The 21410-nt window shown below is 42.3% G+C and overlaps 1 protein-coding gene across 1 annotated transcript; it reads right to left on the bottom strand.

The window, feature by feature from the left end:
- Window positions 1-183: 183 nt before the first annotated feature.
- Window positions 184-10032, bottom strand: map11 (microtubule associated protein 11). Its single transcript, XM_045688190.1, has 12 exons — window positions 8855-10032; window positions 7069-7164; window positions 6685-6814; window positions 6440-6526; window positions 6124-6244; window positions 5789-5936; window positions 5246-5328; window positions 4911-5062; window positions 4557-4693; window positions 4085-4163; window positions 1761-1875; window positions 184-1660 (listed from the first exon to the last, which is right to left on the bottom strand). The coding sequence occupies exons 1-12, from the start codon at window positions 9371-9373 to the stop codon at window positions 1504-1506; spliced, it is 1824 nt and encodes a 607-aa protein (XP_045544146.1). The 5' UTR covers window positions 9374-10032; the 3' UTR covers window positions 184-1503.
- Window positions 10033-21410: the final 11378 nt, after the last annotated feature.

The following is a 21410-nucleotide window of genomic DNA, read 5'->3' as shown; positions in this document are numbered from 1 at the left end:
GTCAGGAACCTGTTGTTTTTCTGTTCTACCTGATAATTAATTGCACACACCTGGTGTTCCAGGTCAAAATCAGTCTCTGATTAGAGGGGAACGATGAAAAAATGCAGTGGAACTGGCTTTGAGGTCCAGAGTTGAGTTTGAAGGCACTACATACTCGCCTCAGTTTAAAATGACACAGTGTAGTGCTGCTGATGGGGTTTAATGATCTTGATGAGATGCAGCGATACACAGCGATCAGGTAGTTCACTCTCCTCTCCTAATGTAAACCAGAAATCAACAACAGCAGCAGAAAATAATACCGGCTGCATCTCAATAGTCTATAGTGGCCTCCTCTCTTATCCTGTCCTTTACTTCTCCATCTTTGCTGAGCGAGAGGCGGACTAGAACTTGGCTTCCACCTTTCCAGTTTCTTAATGTCAGTGTAGTTAGATGGCGGAAAGGAGATGGGCGCACACCCCCTAAGACTATTGAGATGCATCCCACAGAGTTTCAACAACAGGGAGCAGCATTGATTCACTGTAAAGCGACTTCAATTAAAGTGCCTGAGCATTTTAAACTGTCAATATTAACAAAAGTCTTTAAAAACAATCAAAACATGCTTTCACAAGCAGCAGCTTAAAAAGTATGACATTGCTGATATTACTATACTGACACTGAGCCAAGAGAGTGGGAGAAAATAGTAAGCGATCAGAATAATAAATAAATAGCGCTGAACACTGTAAAAGGCATCATGGACAGTGAAGTTTGTACAGTGCAATAATGTTCTGTATATCTTGCATAACTGGCAGCATTTAGCAAAGTATAACATACAGTATTTGAGATAACTGTACAGTAGTATTTCTCCTTAAAAGGGATAGTTTTAAATAAGGAATTAATCAAGGGAAAAGTCTAAACGGGATCCTTGGGACATCACAATTCTGACGTCAACCCCATTGACGTTTAAATTTATAACAGTTAAGGCGAGAGTTAAGATTAGAGTTAGGTAAGGGTTATGTTTACGGTAAGGGTAGGGGTTATGGTTAGGGTAGGAACGTCCCAAGGACCCCAGATAGAACTAACCATAAAGAAATGCTAAATGACAAATGTTCTCATCTTGTTTTTCATTCGACCCAAAGAGGAGTCTGTTCTAATGTCATCAAAACGACCACTGTGACCTCACAGCAGGCCACATGGTTTCACATGGGTTCCCTTCACACCCCAACAGGTTTGTTGTTCTGACCATAGAAATAGAATAAACTACTTCTATGGTTCACACATCAGTAGCAGCATGAGTGTTACAGATCAAACCAGTTACATTTCGATAATACTGTGGCTTCTGCCTCATCCTCAGTTTAGATCTTAGGCCCTCATCTTCACACTCATTGTTCTCTATCTGCATCTTTCGCTTATCTACCATTGTCAACATTCTTCTCCCTCCATTCATCTTATTCTCTCTCCACCCTCCCCCCCATCCCACATCTTGTATCTTCCCTTCCCTCTTCACCTCTCATCTCCCTCCCTCTCCTAGCTGATTGGGTCCAGCACCAGGACTTTGCACTCCCTCTTGGCGATCTTGTCCAATGACAGCACAGCTTTCTCCTGGGGGGGCAGGTAGAGAGGTCGACCTACAGGAGAGCCCACCGGGGGGGTGATGGCTCGCCTTTCCATCGCACTGCCCGTCCTGAAACACAGACACACCAGTATGAGCTTAAAGATGCATGTGACACAATAAATCAGTGTACAGAGGACACATAATGACTGTGTGCATCCTCCCTGCTAACCTCATGATGTGAGAGCGTGACGGTTGTTGATGAGAGAAGCTCTGTGATCGTCCCAGACTGGCCTGGTGTCTATCCAGTAGGTCTCTGACTGCAGGGCTGGATGGACTGTTCTTACCTAGAGAAACAGACACAGTTGCTCTTTGCCTTCAGTTCATGTTAAAAAAGGATTTGTCATTTACTATAATAATAGTAAAAAATGTGTTTAATTTATTTGTATAGCACTTTCCATTAAAGTTATCTCAGAGCTCTACTGAGGAAAAAAATTAAACATACAATAAAAACAACAGTGCCTTTGGAAAGAATTCAGACCCCTCGACTTTTTTCAAAATTTTGTTAGGTTACAGCCTTATTCTAAAATTGATTAAATAGTTTCCCCCCATCAATCTACACACAATACCACATAATGACAAAGCAAAAACTGTTTTTTATACATTTTTGCTCATTTATAAAAAGAAATCAAAAACAGAAACATCACATTTATATAAGTATTTGCAAACATTTCAAAAAAACATTTCGCTTTGTCATTATGGGGTATTGTGTGTAGATTGCTGAGATTTTTTTTATTTAATCATTTTAGAATAAGGCTGTAACATAACAAAATTTGGAAAAAGTCAAGGGGTCTGAATATTTTACGAAGGCACTGTACATTTAGAATTATGCAGATACAATAGCAATAGTAGTCTAGCAACATAACAAGCAAAAAATAGAACAGAAAAATCGAGTTGTTTTCACAATTTCTGATTAACATTATCGATATGCTTCCTTGGCCAGCTCTCCTGCTATCTCTCTCAGAATGACCTTCTTGATCCTAATCAGTCAGGTTTCAAGACTGGGCATTCAACTGAGACTGCTCTTCTCTGTGTCACGGAGGCTCTCCGCACTGCTAAAGCTAACTCTCTCTCCTCTGCTCTCATCCTTCTAGACCTATCTGCTGCCTTTGATACTGTGAACCATCAGATCCTCCTCTCCACCCTCTCCGAGTTGGGCATCTCCGGCGCGGCCCACGCTTGGATTGCGTCCTACCTGACAGGTCGCTCCTACCAGGTGGCGTGGCGAGAATCTGTCTCCGCACCATGCGCTCTCACCACTGGTGTCCCCCAGGGCTCTGTTCTAGGCCCTCTCCTATTCTCGCTATACACCAAGTCACTTGGCTCTGTCATATCCTCACATGGTCTCTCCTATCATTGCTATGCAGACGACACACAATTAATCTTCTCCTTTCCCCCTTCTGATAACCAGGCGGCGAATCGCATCTCTGCATGTCTGTCAGACATATCAGTGTGGATGACGGATCACCAGCTCAAGCTGAACCTCGGCAAGACGGAGCTGCTCTTCCTCCCGGGGAAGGACTGCCCGTTCCATGATCTCGCCATCACGGTTGACAACTCCCTTGTGTCCTCCTCCCAGAGTGCTAAGAACCTTGGCGTGATCCTGGACAACACCCTGTCGTTCTCCACTAACATCAAGGCGGTGACCCGATCCTGTAGGTTCATGCTCTACAACATTCGCAGAGTACGACCCTGCCTCACACAGGAAGCGGCGCAGGTCCTAATCCAGGCACTTGTCATCTCCCGTCTGGATTACTGCAACTCGCTGTTGGCTGGGCTCCCTGCCTGTGCCATTAAACCCCTACAACTCATCCAGAACGCCGCAGCCCGTCTGGTGTTCAACCTTCCCAAGTTTTCTCACGTCACCCCGCTCCTCCGCTCTCTCCACTGGCTTCCAGTTGAAACTCGCATCCGCTACAAGACCATGGTGATTGCCTACGGAGCTGTGAAGGGAACGGCACCTCCATACCTTCAGGCTCTGATCAGGCCCTACACCCAAACAAGGGCACTGCGTTCATCCACCACTGGCCTGCTGGCCCCCCTACCTCTGAGGAAGCACAGTTCCCGCTCAGCCCAGTCAAAACTGTTCGCTGCTCTGGCACCCCAATGTTGGAACAAGCTCCCTCACGACGCCAGGACAGCGGAGTCAATCACCACCTTCCGGAGACACCTGAAACCCCACCTCTTTAAGGAATACCTAGGATAGGATAAAGTAATCCTTCTAACCCCCCCCCCCTTAAAAGATTTAGATGCACTATTGTAAAGTGGTTGTTCCACTGGATATCATAAGGTGAATGCACCATTTTGTAAGTCGCTCTGGATAAGAGCGTCTGCTAAATGACTTAAATGTAATATGTAATGATATGCATATTCAAAGGTGTCTCCAAAAATGACGCATTAATGTATCATAGCCTATTGTCCTTCATTAACATGTCATAGTGTATAGATTGTCCTTCATGCCATTCTATAGGCTCTGTAGATTCTCTAGGTTCTTACGGGAGAGGGGGCGGGCGTCAGGGGGAGGGTTGGAGACAGATGCTGTGAACTGCAGCTTCAGCTTCATATGTTGACTCAGCTATAGAGAGAGAAAGATGTAGAGGAGAAAGGATAAGATAATAATAATGATTATTACTACACTGAACAAAAATATAAAAAACGCAACATGTAAAGTGTTTGTCCCATGTTTCATGAGCTGATATAAAAGATCCCAGAAATGTTCCATATGCACAAAAAGCTTATTTTGTGCACAAATTTGTTTACATACCTGTTAGTTAGAATTTTGAAAAATAAGCTTTTTGTGCGTATGTCAAATTTTGGGGATCTTTTATTTCAGCTCATGACACATGAGGCCAGCACTTAACATGTTGACTTCATATATTTGTTCAGTATACAATGTTTTTTATCATCAGACACACCCGAATAGGCGCATACACACACACAGTGTATCCCTATCCAGTGTGTATTGTACCTCGTAGAGTCCTGCCTTGAGTATCTGGAATGCGACAGTGAAGGAGAGAGTGCAGCCTTTCCGACAGTGGCCCAGGTTACTGAGGGGGGAGTGACACACTACAGCCCCCAACGCTGCATCCTCACTCTGCCCACGACCTGGAGGGGGGAGGTGAAGGAGGGGAAAGGGGGTAGAGAAAGGAGAGAAGAAACTGAGAAAATGGTAAGGTGCTTGAAAACTGTTCTTCACAGAAATAAGATACCCGTCCCCATTGGCAAAAACAACTTAATAAACTAATTGGTCACAATGATTGTACATTTGTCAAGGAATCTTCCTTCCTCGGCTGTCCAGAGCCTCCACACACACCCCCCTCACCCTCGGGTGTCCAGACCAGACGTACAGCCAGGAAGTCTTGCAGGTTGTTGAGCAGAGTGTATCTGACCCTAAAGTGGTCCTTGGTCTGCACGGTGCTGGGGCTACTGGCGGTCATCACGAACCTCGGACGGTCCAACCGGATACTGGGCAGTCTGGAGGGAAAGTGGGATGGATGGAGGAGAGAAAAGGGAAGGGAAGGCGAGTTAATAAACTAACCTAAGAAAATTGAAGTTTCTGGGTGGATGGTAGCAACATCATAAACAGTTGTAGGCCAGACAGAGATGAGTAGTGAAGTGACATTGTGCACATGCAACAAACATGCAATTCAGTGGCACCTGTAGTGTGTGTAGATGCAGTTGGTGAAGGGCATCTTGGGAGTTGACCACTGAAGCACTGCTACTAGAGGAACTTCAAGACCCTGAATAAACACATAGTGACACATCACACTCTGAAGTGACAAAAGTGACTTTTTGGGGAACCGACCAAATTCAGATAGAAATGTGAGTTATAGTTCTGTCATTTTCATTGAAAGCAATTATAAGAAGTGGTCGATCTGTTCTATGTTTCATGTTCATAAGTTACATTTTTTTGCGTATTTTACTTTAGATTTTGTACACCAGATTCAGACAGCTGAAAATACAATATTTTTGGTTATGGAAAATATATTTTACAGTGGTTTAGATGGTACAATGATTCTCTACACTATACTTGCTTTGTCACAAACTCAAATTAGGCAAACTATTAGAATTTCAGCAACCAGAAATGGCTTTCTGCGTAGAGTTTTTAACTTAACTCAGAAAAAAAACATTCACATACACACCACAGCCGGGTGGTGGCACTTTAATTGGGGAAGACGGGCTTCTCACACACTCACAAACCTCTTTGGAGTCGTCCTGGGGCATGTCGCTGAGCTGCAGCTGGAACAGGAAGTCGTATTCCTCCAGGGCGCTGAGCATGCTGGGTAGTCGACAGGCTACACTCTCCATCCTGCAGAACGACTCCATGGCAACCTCTCCTGACTGGTGGCTGGAAGGATAGACAAAATATAACATCACAGATGTGAGGAAGACAATAATTAGATGTACCAGTAAAGACACTATGTGTGGACACCAACTTACAATGTAGGGTACTAACATTGTCCAGTCAACACAATGCACAAATAAGACAGTTACACGCATACACAGACCCCCCCCCCTTTCCCACACAGTCATACCACACGTTGTCGACAAGCATCACAGATCCATCTGGCATCATGGGCAGGTAGGAGGCATTGAAGTTTGGCAGAATCCTGACGTCCCTCACAGTCACCTCCTCCTGAGAACACTCATTTAATACTGGAAAGTGTGGGGAGAGAAGAGAAGAGAGGGGGAAAGAAAAGGGTTAAAATGGGAATAGGAGAGAGAGAGAAGAGAGAAATAAGGTCAGGAGGCAATAGTTTAAGTAACATCAATCTAATCCAATTATTGTGTCAGTGGAACTAGTGTTGGCTCTCAAATGAGTTGTCAGTACTGGCCATCTGGCCCTCATACCTTTGAGCACAGTGAGATGCTTCCCAGAGACAGTCATCTGCTTACAGCAAACAGTAGGGGGTGGTAGCACTGTCAGAGTGGTGCTCACTGAGGAGGAGAGGGGGTGCTGAGTTAAATCTGAGATGCTTTATTAAGTCAATAAACATAGATAACTGATTCATATCCATATCTAATATGACCAAAGAGAGTGTAGCATGGCTTTGTCAGTGATGTGGTGTGGTGTTGACAAGTGTGGGTGTGTGTACCCTGTGCTTTGAAGGTGTTAAGGTCTTGTCTGAAGGTATGTGTGGGGACTCGCTGCTGTAGGATGCTAAGGTAGCCATGTTCCTGAACCTCCGCTTTCTCTGCCTCTCTCTTCCACACTGTCACCATCACCTGGACACACACACAATATGCAGATAATGAGCCCCTTAAAAGCTGTCATTGTTTACTTTTCACACTTGATTTAAAACCAAGCCTTCCAAAGGTACTGTATGAATGCAATTTCTTTACACAAAATGTGAAGTATTAATGGAACACTGAGGCTGCATCCCAAATGGAATATTCCCTATATAGTGCAATAAAAAGTAGTGCACTACATAAGGAAAAGGGTGCCATTTGGGACACACTGAATTAGTCTGACCTCTCACCTTGACTTTGAGGGTGTTGACGGGAAGTTTGTCTAATGACACGGTCAGGGGGAAGATGACCTCATCAGTCAACACAACAGGCTCGTCCAATGGAGACTAGAGGAGAAAGAGGGGGGAGTGAGGGGGAGAAAGGGGGAGGGAGAGAGACAGACAGACAGCAGAGTGAGAGGTAGGGAGGAGGAAGTAAGAGGGGAAAAGAAAGACAAAAAAGGAGCAGAAGAAAGGAAAAAAAGGAGAGATGGAAGAAGACGAGAGGCAGAGAAAGAGACAGAGGGTGAATATTACCCATGCTCTATTTACTGCAGTCACAGAGAGAGGTGATTGTTACACAAAATGCATCTCCATCTTCAGTCAGTCATTAGGAGACAACACAGGGAGTCCCTCCATCTTCAGTCAGTCATTAGGAGACAACACAGGGAGTCCCTCCATCTTCAGTCAGTCATTAAGAGACAACACAGGGAGTCCCTCCATCTTCAGTCAGTCATTAAGAGACAACACAGGGAGTCCCTCCATCTTCAGTCAGTCATTAAGAGACAACACAGAGAGTCCCTCCATCTTCAGTCAGTCATTAAGAGACAACACAGGGAGTCCCTCCATCTTCAGTCAGTCATTAAGAGACAACACAGAGAGTCCCTCCATCTTCAGTCAGTCATTAAGAGACAACACAGGGAGTCCCTCCATCTTCAGTCAGTCATTAAGAGACAACACAGAGAGTCCCTCCATCTTCAGTCAGTCATTAGGAGACAACACAGAGAGTCCCTCCATCTTCAGTCAGTCATTAAGAGACAACACAGGGAGTCCCTCCATCTTCAGTCAGTCATTAGGAGACAACACAGGGAGTCCCTCCATCTTCAGTCAGTCATTAAGAGACAACACAGGGAGTCCCTCCATCTTCAGTCAGTCATTAGGAGACAACACAGGGAGTCCCTCCATCTTCAGTCAGAAATTAGGAGACAACACAGGGAGTCCCTATTGTTCTCCTCACACACACACACACACACACACACACACACACACACACACACACACACACACACACACACACACACACACACACACACACACACACACACACACACACACACACACACACTATTGTCGCAGGGTCAACAAAAGACAGAGGCAGACACAAATACTGTAGATGTTTTCTGATCTCTATGCCTATGAGACAACAGTACAGTAGTGGATTTGGTTAGTGTGATCTGTGATGTTGCTGCTGATACTTTACTAGCTAGCTACAACTCTATGACACTCATTCAAATGAAGGGACTTTACCTAGCCCATAGAAATCACACATCTCCACAGGCCAGTAGGAAAGACCCCCGGCTGACCAACCAACCAACCCCTTATGATGTCATGTCAGTTTCTATCATAGAATTAGGAATTATAAATAATTTCTATACTGACACTAAATACGTGGCTTATAAGAAAGTTCCCAGTATGTCAGCAAATATACAGTGCGGGTGCTGCTGGGTGTTGATGTTATGATGCAGATTACAGAATAGAGATGCGAGGCCATCCGTAAAATAAACCTGTCAGTTTGCATTCTGAGGTGACTTGTGAGAGCAGGTCAGAGTAAATATAGCTAAGGTAAGGGGTTAGTGCAGAATAGACCGATAGGGGCAGATACAGAGATGAATTCCCTTAGAAGGGCATATAGAAAGAAAGACATAAGTAGATTCCTATCAAAAATGTTCATACCAAAATCTAGGACACCAAAGTTACACAACACACACAATACCAAATAACCCATAATGATCTCCATAACCCATAATGATCTCCATACCTGCAACGGCGCCCTGCGGAACTCCCGAACCCCACTCCCCGTGCTGTTGTGGATGAGAAGCGGCCTGCAGTCCCTGAAGCCCCGGCATCTCGCATCCACCCTGCCTGTCAAAGCCGGAGCCCCGTACTCATCCTCGGCCTCCTCCGTGCCCTCGTCCCCGCTGCTCTGGTAATCGTGGTGCAGATGATGCGACCGGTGCCTGCTCTCTCCCGGGCTGACGCTGGCCACGGCGCACAAAGAACCGGCCAGCTCCCTCCATGCCCGGACACTTGGGGTCTCCGAGCCGAACCCAGCAACACCTCCCCCGCCTCCCACTATCCCAATCCCCGGCCCTGTCGGTGTCTCTCCGCTGGACTCGTCCCTGCACCGGAGCACCAGGAGGAAGCGGACCGTCTCGCCGAGGTAGAGGTGACTGCGCCGGGGTAGGGTTCTGTAACGGGCCGGGTCCGACAGGTCGGATATTGGCACCGCGGGGAAATACATGAAATACTCGCACTGAGACTCCATCATCCGAACCATCGCAGCAAGCACCTGCCTGTCAAATATAGGCTATAGAGATTGTATATTCTACAGACGCTCCTGATGTAGCCTACACAAACAGATTATCAAGCAATGCACTGATATCAAACAGAATAAGATCCAGCATCCTATCTATTTGGTAATCAAAAGGTTAACACCATTCTTGATTTAAAGACAGTAGCCTAGTCATTTCATAGGTCCTGCATCATCATCGCTCCTCTACATACATGTAGCTGCTACTGCAGATGGGCTAGCAGCCTCCGAAGCGATGTTCACAAGCGCAAGTAGCCACGGGCAAAAGTAAATCAGCATAGAGGATGCTGCAACAATAACAAATGGGTTTTCAGAATCATTTATCAACGATGACGTGCCCTGCCCTGTGTGTGTATGTGTGGTTGGCCCTGGAATGTATTCAGATTACTTTGCCATGGAAATCACATCACATTAAAACTTAATATAGCCACACAAACATACAAGGTTAACACTGCCACAAAAATCATAATTATGGCTAAACCCCGCCCATTTCTACAATTGATTTTAAACCAAACTTAACCACACTGCTCACCTTATGCTTAACCCCAACCTTAAATTAATACCAAAAAAGCTAATTTGTGTAGCTTCGTGGCTGTGTTATTTGGTGGGAACCAACATATGGTTTTAGCTAGCAGATTGTAACCGAGGTAAAAACAGTTTCAGATTGGATATTCGACGGATATTCGGGTGTATTCCTTACGTCCACCAACAGCAGTTAGCGTCAACATAGTGACAAATCAAATTTTTCAAATTTCAATAACCACTACTCCTAAAACTTTCAAAACTGGTTCTAGCTAACCTGATGGCATAGACACACATTGCACACATTTATTTTTTGTCGATTTACATCTTGCACTATTTTAAATTATTTATTTTCATTTTTGAATTTCAATAGCTCATTGGTTTCTCAAATGATTGCCTTGCCTGGTTCACCAACTACTTATCTGATAGAGTTCAATGTGTCAAATCGGATGGCCTGTTGTCCGGGCCTCTGGTAGTCTCTATGGGGGTGCCACAGGGTTCAATTCTTGGGCCAACTCTTTTCACTGTATACATCAATGATGTCGCTCTTGCTGCTGGTGAGTCTCTGATCCACCTCTACGCAGATGACACCATTCTGTATACTTCTGGCCCTTCTTTGGACACTGTGTTAACAACCCTCCAGATGAGCTTCAATGCCATACAACTCTCCTTCCGTGGCCTCCAACTGCTCTTAAATACAAGTAAAACTAAATGCATGCTCTTCAACCGATCGCTGCCTGCACCTGCCCACCCGTCCAGCATCACTACTCTGGACGGTTCTGACTTAGAATATGTGGACAACTACAAATACCTAGGTGTCTGGTTGGACTGTAAGCTCTCCTTCCAGACTCACATCAAACATCTCCAATCCAAAGTTAAATCTAGAATTGGCTTCCTATTTCGCAACAAAGCATCCTTCACTCATGCTGCCAAACATACCCTCGTAAAACTGACCATACTACCAATCCTCGACTTCGGCGATGTCATTTACAAAATAGCCTCCAGTACCCTTCTCAATAAACTGGATGCAGTCTATCACAGTCTATCACATCCGTTTTGTCACCAAAGCCCCATATACTACCCACCACTGCGACCTGTACGCTCTCGTTGGCTGGCCCTCGCTTCATACTCGTCGCCAAACCCACTGGCTCCAGGTCATCTACAAGACCCTGCTAGGTAAAGTCCCCCCTTATCTCTGCTCACTGGTCACCATAGCAGCACCCACCTGTAGCACGCGCTCCAGCAGGTATATCTCTCTGGTCACCCCCAAAGCCAATTCCTCCTTTGGCCGTCTCTCCTTCCAGTTCTCTGCTGCCAATGACTGGAACGAACTACAAAAATCTCTGAAACTGGAAACACTTATCTCCCTCACTAGCTTAAGCACCAGCTGTCAGAGCAGCTCACAGATCACTGCACCTGTACATAGCCCATCTATAATTTAGCCTATACAACTACCTCCACCCCTACTGTATTTATTTATTTATTTATTTATTTTGCTCACCCCATTATTTCTATTTCTACTTTCTTCCCCTGCAAATCTACCATTCCAGTGTTTTACTTGCTATATTGTATTTACTTTGCCACCATGGCCTTTTTTGCCTTTACCTCCCTTATCTCACCTCATTTGCTCACATTGTATATAGACTTATTTTTCTACTGTATTTATTGACTGTATGTTTGTTTTACTCCATGTGTAACTCTGTGTTGTTGTATGTGTCAAACTGCTTTGCTTTATCTTGGCCAGGTCACAATTGTAAATGAGAACTTGTTCTCAACATGCCTACCTGGTTAAATAAAGGTGAAATAAAACAAATAAAATAAATATGACCTAGTGAACTCAAACAAGGTTCAGAATGTCCACTGACTGCCCTTCTATATTGCACACCCTTTAGTTTGTCCATTTTCATCTCACACGTTTTTACATGAATTTTACCAAATGTAACATTTCAATAGCTCCTTGGTCACGTGACCTAATGACTTCAATCAAGATTCAGAATGTCCACTCAGTGGGCCTACACATTGCACACCCTTCAGTTAGTCCATTTTCATCTCACAAGATTTTACATTAATTTTTCAAAATTTAGAATTTCAATAGCTCATGTGACTTACTGACTTCAAACATGGTACAGAATGTACCCTTCTATATTGAACACTCTTGTTTAGTTACTGTAAAATCACACGGTTTAATGTACATTTTTCATAGTTTTACATTTCAATAGCTCCTCGGTCATGTCAATTACACACCTAAGAAGTGTGCAGTGGATGTACACCCATATTGCATAACCTCTAGTCATGTATCTTCTATATTGTTGTACATTAATATTAGTTTGACAATTAGGGGGTTCAGTCCAGTGTTGTGTTTACCCTTTCTTTAATATTTATCCATAATAATTACTTATTTTCCCTGTTTTTTATTTTTCTACAGCATTTAACAGCGGTACACAATAGGAGAGAGACAGATAACATCTCCTTTCGTCGTTAATATCAACCATAAAGAAAAAGGGTAAAGTACAGAGTCATGCTATTAATTGTCTAAAGCAGGGATGGAGAGTGAGCTAGTGAGGTAGGCTGCAGTGGGTTTGCTGGTCAATACATATACTGAACATGTAACCACAGTAATGGTGGCCAGTAAATCAATGAATAAAAATGTAATATTGACAAATTAAACTGAAATTGTAGACCTTTAATCTTTTACAACAGACACTTAACTTCAAATAAGTATGAAACATTTCACAGTGTTAACTTTCTCTTTATCCCTGGTTGATGTACATTTCAGAGCCTCTTCAGTGTGGATGGGGTATAGCATACATTTTCAACAACAAAGACTGCACTTCCAGTTTGTGTTCTTTACTCTGTTGAACTAAAACAAAACAACGCATAACACGTTATAAATCATATGAAATATCAATGTAGTATGACGAATGACGAATTAGCCATCCATTGTGTTATATCATAAATTGTCTTACATGCCGTCACTGTTGTCAAAAGATTATAAACATGTTAAATAAAGTTACTAACCCAGTCAGTCTTTGGGCCACATCCAGGTTCTTTATCAGTGGCACACATGAAGCAGTTGTTGGCTTTGTTGAACTCTGAAATCATAGGCATGAACTGAACATATGGTTGTCCGACACAACTACATAAAAATAAAGAATATACATTCACTTTGAATTAAATGTCATTACATACCAGACATTTTTAGTATATCCTCAGCCATTTCTTTTCGTAGTTGCTCCATTTTTGTGAAGGTTCTATATCAATTTGGGAGGGGATGTTGGGGATGTTCTGTGCAACTTCCTTGGCCATCTACACCAAAAAATAAAATATAATTTTTTACCTAATTGTCACATAACAGCTAACCATTCATTATTGAAAATATAACTATCAAACCTGCATTACAAAGACCCCGCAGCTGAAGGTGTTCTGTTGCATGGTGTGAGTTATTTCCCCTCCTTTCCACTTTATGTCCATCCAGTCGTCTTTTCCATGGTAGGATCTTCTCATTTTGAAGTATTCTCTTTTTTATGTAAAGATAATGGAATACTGATTAGTTATAGGAAAATGAATACACAAGCCAAATTTGTATGCTGTTTTCCTTATCACTATAATCTAGTAGTAATTTAGTAGTAGAGGTAATTTCCTTTATGCCCCATTCTACACACAGCCTAAATTATAGGCACTGAACCATTTACAGGACAATAATAAAAGTAGCATATAGGATCCAACGCTATCACAGAGTGAATAAATGTAGAGCGTTTGTAGACTTTGAGAAAAACATATTACGTGACAGTTTCATCAGTACGTGCTTCAAGAAAGTCATATCACAAAGATCACAGATGACAGTGCCCACCAAGTCTATGACAATAGAGAATGAATTGAATGTTCTGAATGACATAATTTCATGTGTATCAAATCTAAAGACCAGCATCACTATACAGAGCGTTTTAGTTTGTTAAAGGATGTATTTAGGTGTTTTGGGAGCATTTGTTCATGTTTTTCAGAGCCAACAAGGATGAGGAAGTGAATCGCTGGTTACATAGAGAAAATAATAAAAATTGTAAAAAAAGATTGTAAAAAAAAGCTAACTTCTCCTTAAGACAAGTATATTAATGTCATACCTAAAGTCCCTTTTGACTATATTCTAATTTCAGTTATGATCCAAATAATAGACTGGTTAAATCTGTTTTGACTAACCACGAACCATATGAACATGTTAACAATTCCACATACTTTTTTGCTATATCTGGTTTAAATGGTAGGTAGCATAAACGTAATGTATGGATTTGCATTAGTATACAGATCAAAAGCCTCAAAGTAAAGTTACACCTCGCTTGTATTTTTTTCCGAGTTATTACATAAAACCTATCAGAATTCTGAAGAAAGTGATTGGAAAATGTTTTTTTCCGGAGGTTCATGTAATATGGAGGACCCGGCAAGCCAACCTATTCCCGATAATGTAAACTTGAACAGAAATAACTTCAAATGTATAACTTAAAATTGTTTGCACTCGCATCTACTGGTTTCAATAAAAATTTCAGGTAACTTACAAGCAAATACTTTATGAATGTAATGTTCCATATCAACTTGCAAGGTTGCTAACCCTATTAACCTGCTAACGATAGCCCTATTAGCCTGCTAATGTTAGCCCTACCAGCCTCCTAATGTTACATTAGCTCTACACGAGTCAGCAAGTTGCTATCAACACATAGCTTACAGATACATTAAAGTAAACCAACGTTTTGGGAATGCATAACCAGTTATCAAATAATGTTAGCTATATGCAGTTATGTTAGCCAGTCAGCTAACCTTTGCTATTTAGCTAACTAGCTATAAGCCTGGTCAGTAAGCTAGAGCCCAACCACTGTAGACCAGCTAGAACACAACTAACACAACTAAAACATAACCACAGATCAAAGCATCGAGAGAGCAGAGACTTACAGATTGATGTCTGGGGCACATCCCATGGTAAAACTTAAAAGCGTGCAAGCTGAGTTCGCTACCAAAGCCAGGGGGAGGCAGGCACTTCACCAGCCGATGGAGAGTCAGGATAATCCAAAATAGATAGATTCAAGATGTCCGTCAGCTAGCGCATTTGCACTACTGTAAGTCAAGGTGGAAAAAGTTACAAAACTCCCATAGCCTACTTTGCAGAGAACATACCGAAAAGTTGTAAAAAAACTAAACTGAGAACAGACGAGGTCCTACATAATCAGAGCAAGTAGGTATGATTTTCTCTTTAGTTTTGAGCCCACGGTAAGAAGGCACCAGAGCCTTTCGTGCTAAGGGGTTCCCACTAGATAACACAGCCACAAAGTCTGTGAAGAGCACGCTGCATGGCCGCACAAGCTACTCCTTCATACTTCCTGTGATTGGTGGATTGTAGCTCACCACCACCAACACTTGATCTGGAATGTAATCACATGCTAGCATGGCTAGTGACTAACAGTAGCCAGCTTGTGCTAGCTACCCAGCTAGCAAACAAACTCGGTAGTACAGAGTAGATCCTCCATATGACGTTGAGAAATTCTGCATTGTGGGTAGTTTAGAAGCTATCCGGAAATAAGTTAATAAATATGTAATAACCCCTAAACATAACTATGTACTTATCGTGACTACAACTAAGTTACTAAGTCTTTGACCACACTGTGTTGTTACATTGGTGAGCAAAAAGTAATGCTTCCTACTCCTTACAGCACAGGTGTCAAACTCAGTCCACAAAGGGTAGAGTGTCTGCAGGTTTTCGGCCTCCCTTGTACTTGATTGATGAATTAAGTTCACTAATTAGTAAGGAACTCCCCACACCTCGTTGTCTAGGTCTTAATTGAAAGGAAAAAACAAAAACCTGCAGACACTAGGCCCTCCATGGAATGAGTTTGACACCCCTGCTTTAAAGTATCATATTTCAGTCTCTGTTTTAATTGTAAACTAGTCCCTGACAATTAAATTGAATAACATAAGTGAAATACAATTTGCAGAAAGACACACTGGGAAATATGTATATTAATTTGCGGCCCTTGCAAACTTAACTTTTTGTGTGATCAACTCAGCTATTTGAGTTGCAATTCTGAAGTTAACACAACAATTATTTTAATTTCAGCTCAATTTGAACAAAAGTTATTGGGTTGGTGGAGCATTCCATGTAAACTCAACTTTTTTCCCTCAAATTTCAAGTACAGCCAACTTGGATATTTAAGCTAGCACATTATAGTATATATAGAAAGGTTGACATGTTAAGATTTTTTATTTTCTAGTGCCGTTAGATCTGTAAATGCATCTATGTATACTGCCCCAGTTACACAGCAGCACCTTTTGTGGTGCACATTGATAATCGGGCAACCGAAGTCCCAAAGAAACCATAAAACAGCATTCTGTAAACATTGTATTGATTTACATTGCATTTCAGACAAACATTGCATGTATTGACAAACATTGCATTTCAGATTTATGGGAAAAACTGTCCAGGGGTGAAATTATTATTCAAAATATAAAAATCCTCAAGAACACATATCTGACCCTTGGTCTAAAAATGACAAAAACAGAGGACGCTGTTGATTTTTTTCCCTCCATTACTTTCCCAATGTTGTGGCAACAACGTGCTGGTTGGGAAATGGTGGAAAATGGTGGATGGATAGGCAGTGCTACAGTACAAACACCAGAAGCATATTCATTCAGTTTAACAAATCTCATCTGAGCACAAATGCAAAGTCAATTAAATAATTAAGATCATTCATACTGTAGTATTTATCTAACTGTTATTTATCTAGCTAACGTGTGGGACGTGTTACCGAGGTGAGCACTGGTTTGCTATGAACAGGAGTCACATTAATGGTAGGGCTGTGATGATGCCAGTATCGCAATATTTTTTCCATGGCAAAAAATAAAATACGAAGCAGAACAAACTCTTTGGTCCTTTAAAAACCTGCTGTATGTAAAATATTGTGTGATATAGCTTGGAAAATAAAGAAAATGTGACTGGATGACAACATAATGATGTTTGTTTGCAACATTATGGCTCTTTCCTAAAGAAGTTAGTTCATATAAGGAAATCAGTCAATATAAATAAATTCATTAGGCCTTAATCTATTGATTTCACATGACTGGGAATACAGATATGCATATGTTGGTCACATATATCTTTAAAAAAAATGTATTGCCATCGATAAAATGCAATTGTGTTCATTGTCCGTAGCTTATGCCTGCCCGTACCATAACTCCACTGCCACCATGGGGCACTCTGTTCACAACGTTGACATCAGCAATGCAGCAATGTGGTGGTTTGCACTTTCAGTTTTGAGTGAATGCTGCCAACTTTCCACGTTTTTTGGTTTGGGTAGCTTTTAATGGTCACAGTGGGAACAACATCCCCTGTACACTTCCTTATGAACTCAGTCCCCGTGTCAGTGTATCCCTTATGGAAAGAGATCCTCTCCCTGAGCTTGTCTACTTTATTGTCCAGGGATTGAACATTAGTGGATGGTGTACACGCCTCCTGAGTCTGACTAGAAGTCCACCACGAATACCTCTTCTCCGCCTGCGGCATCTTGGAGCAGCCTCTGGGATAAGTTCAATTGCCTTGGGGGATACGAACAAATGATCCAATTCAGGAAATGTGTATTTCTGGTCAGAATGCTGGTCAGTTACCACCGCTCGGATATCCAAAAGTTATTTTCGGTTGTATGTAATAACGCAAAAAACGTTCTGGGATAATAATATAAGATATAACACAAAAAGAAACAAAATACTGCAAAGTTGCTTTAGAGCTAGTAGCAAAGCTGCCATGTCTATCGGCGCCATCTTGACTAAGAGATTTGTGCCATATTGACTACTGTGTCTTACCAGGTTACAGACAGCCACTATGTTCAGTCATGAGATTTGTGTGAATGTACAGCTCAGTCTTACCACTTAATCACACCTCTTCAACAATTTCTGTTCCATCTGTTTTTTGCCTCTACGTACCCTAGTCAGGGAGGCAAACTCGCCACTTTTCGCCAATTTTCTGATGAAAAGTGTGCAGACGCAGAGTGTATCACCTATTAGGCTATAAAAGAGAGGTGCGAACAGATCACAGTCTTCTCTCTCGAAATAAATCCCTACTCATCCTACAAATATAATATAAAAAATATTGGTATTGTGACAACCCCACTCTGAAAACAGGCACATTTTCATGCAGTTTACACTGATTTTCAAGTGTTTCTGCGTAAAAAATATGTTTCACCTTTTTTGGACCTTACCCGTTTGCATCCCTGCTAGTATCTGGAGTCAGACTGTTCAATCCAATCTATGTTTTTTATGTTCTGCAGACCAAAGAAAGCATCGACCAGCTGGCCTATCTCTGTCGATCAGACAAGGATGTGAGGGATGTTGACATCACACTCTGAACTTAGTTTGATATTCTATTTGTAGGATGGTAGGGATTCATTTAGAGACACTGGCAAACAAGTTATGTTGGCTCTTGGTGAGTAGAAGGATAAGAAGTACAAGTTTTATAGGTGACTGAGTGAGATCAAGGGATACAGGAGCATAGAGAGTGGGATTTCTGTGTGAGGGAAAAAGTAAATGAGGGAATAATGGGGTAAGATGTGTGAGAGGAAGGAGACACGTGTGTGTGATTGACGTTCTCTGTGTTCCATCCAGATGAGGAGGGGAAGTTAGCCCACAGACCGGTTGAGGAGGGAGCGCCACACCTCTTCTCTCCTGGCAGCATGGCCAGCACGACCTTCTAATGCCACTACAACAGAATACTGAGATTGTCATGCTAATGTCAACACACTGTTACAGAGCCATTAACATCCCACACACACAGACGTGTAAAATTGTTTTGTTTCAGACCAGTACAGGCCGTCGGAGATGCACCCAGGAAAACAAAATATAGAGTATTTGACCCGCTCACACTCACATTACATATGAGGATTGCATCTGTCCAATACAGCATCCCCATCCTTGCCCCAGCACCAATACACCCAGTCTCCACCAACCAACTAACTCATCCAACCTTTGATTGGCTGACTAAAGTGTCAGTGCTAAGGCAGAAACAAAAACGTGCAGGCCCCCAGGACAAGGACTGGGAGACACCGGTCCAGTGCAATAGGCCAACCTGCTATTGAAACCCCTGGACAAGATATTGCCAAGCTGCCCTGGAATGTGGCTTCCACATTTTAATAAAACTATTTTCATTACAGTGTAGATCTGCCAACAGCATCTCCAAGGGGAGAATCCTAAATATTTCTCTGTACCACATTGTTACAGTAGGTGGCGTGTTATCAACCCATTTACAAAGAATACATTTCCTTGCCAACAAAAGCAGCTTTTCTAAAAGTTGTTGTTCGATCATATCCAACCCAGACGGGTCAGGATGTACACTGAACAAAAATATAAATGCAACATTTAAAGTGTTGGTCCCATGTTTCATGAGCTGAAATTTTCCATACGCACAAAAAGCTTATTTATCTAAAATTTTGTGCACAAATTTGTTTACATCCCGGTTATTGAGCATTTCTCCTTTTCCAAGATAATCCATCCACCTGACAGGTGTGGCACATCAAGAATCTGATTAAACAGCATGATCGTTACACAGGTGCACCTTGTGCTGGGGACAATAAAAGGCCACTTTAAAATGTGCAGTTTTGTCACACAACACAATGCCACAGATGTCTCAAGTTTTGAGGGAGTGTGCAATTGGCATGCTGATTGCAGGAATGTCCACCAGAGCTGATGCCAGATAATGTAATGTTAATTTTTCTAGCATAAGCCGTCTCCATCGTCATTTTAGAGAATTTGGCAGGAAGTCCAATCGGCCTCACAACCACAGACCACGTGTAACCACGCCAGCCCAGGACCTCCACAACCGGCTTCTTCAACTGTGGGTTGGTCAGAGACGAGCCACCCTGACAGCTGATTAAACTATGGGTTTGCACAACCTAAGAATTTCTGCACAAACTGTCAGAAACTGGGAAGCTCATCTTCCTGCTCATCGTCCTCACCAGTGTCTTGACCTGACTGCAGTTCGGCGTCGTAATGGGCACGTCACTGGGCAGGCATAAGCTATGGACAATGAACACATTTGCATTTTATGACAATTTGAAAGCACAGAGATACCATGATGAGATTCTCAGGCTCATTATTGTGCCATTCATCCGCCACCATCACCTCATGTTTCAGCATGATTATGCATGACCCCATGTTGTAAATGATAGTGCATGACCCCATGTTGCAAGGATCTATACCTAATTCCTGGAAGCTGAAAATGTCCCAGTTCTTTGAAGGCTTGCATACTCACCAGACATGTCACCCATTGTGCCAGTTTGGGGTGCTCTGGATCGACGTGTATGACAGACAGCGTGTTCCAGTTTCCGCCAATATCCAGCAACTTCGCACAGACATTGGAGTGGGACAACATTCCACAGGCCACAATCAACAGCCTGATCAACTCTGTGTGAAGGAGATGTGTAATGCTGCATTTGGCAAATTGTGGTCACACTAGATACTGACAGTTTTTTTTATCCATGCCCTTACCTTTTTTTCAAGGTCTCTGTGACCAACAGATGCATATCTCTATTTCCAGTCATGTGAAATCCATAGATTAGGGCCTCATGAAATTATTTCAATTGACTGATTTCCTTATTTGAACTGGAATTTAGTAAAATCTTAGAAATTGTTGTATGCTGCGTTTTATATTTTTGTTCAATGTACATACAAGTAAGACCAGCACCTAAGAAATTGGGCCCATAACCATGCTTTCCTGCTTTGCAGCGAGCTGATTACTTCTAAGACCTCAGCCTCAGAGATTGGTTGGCATAGAGATTCTCTATGTTCCTGAGAGAGTGAGGGGAGAGCAATCTTATCAAAGAAAGTTGCCTGGTTTTCTCCCAAGTCTGCACACAGTAGAAGTAGTCAAACCTGGAGAATGATTGAACAGCATTAGAAAAAAATGTAATCAGTTTAGCGAGTTAAAATCTTGGCAAAACTAATTTAAGAGCCTTGTAAAGCATATATCAAAGGCATGTGTTGTAAATTAATCTTTAGGAATTCTGAACATTATCACAAAGAGAAGTCTGCTTATTCAAGTGAATGATATTCGTAAAGGACAAAGCATTGCTCACTTCAAAAATAAAAAACATATAAGAACTACACACAACATTTAGTGCAAACACAAACCCATAGGCACATGATACTGAAAGAAGTTCAACCAAAAGAGCGCAGTCTATCTCGAGAATGTCAATAAACTCCCCTCCCAAGCTCCCTAACCACATATACACTGAGTGTACACCTGCTCTTTCCATGACATAGACTGACTAGATGAATCCAGGTGAAAGCTATGATCCCTTATTGATGTCGTGTTAAATCCACTTCAATCAGTGTAGATGAAGGGGTGGAGGCAGGTTAAAGAATGATTTTGAAAGCCTTGAGACAATTGACACATGGATTGTGTATGTGTGCCATTCAGAGGGTGAATGGGCAAGACAAAAGATGTACGTGCCTTTGA

Source organism: Salmo salar, chromosome ssa10 (genome assembly GCF_905237065.1).
Source record: "Salmo salar chromosome ssa10, Ssal_v3.1, whole genome shotgun sequence".
Taxonomy (NCBI): domain Eukaryota; kingdom Metazoa; phylum Chordata; class Actinopteri; order Salmoniformes; family Salmonidae; genus Salmo; species Salmo salar.
Note: the sequence above shows the minus strand (reverse complement) of the source record. Positions and strands in the feature narration are given on the sequence as shown.

Bases quoted from the DNA above. Each gene is read 5' to 3' on its own strand.
- map11 (XM_045688190.1), bottom strand. From the start codon at position 9,373: ATGGTTCGGATGATGGAGTCTCAGTGCGAGTATTTCATGTATTTCCCC. The intron at 5,063-5,245 runs GTGCCACTGAAT...CTTTCCCTCCAG, and splicing joins TGCATCTACACACACTACAG to ACTGCCCAGTATCCGGTTGG. The intron at 4,164-4,556 runs GTACAATACACA...CTCTCTCTATAG, and splicing joins TCAAGGCAGGACTCTACGAG to CTGAGTCAACATATGAAGCT.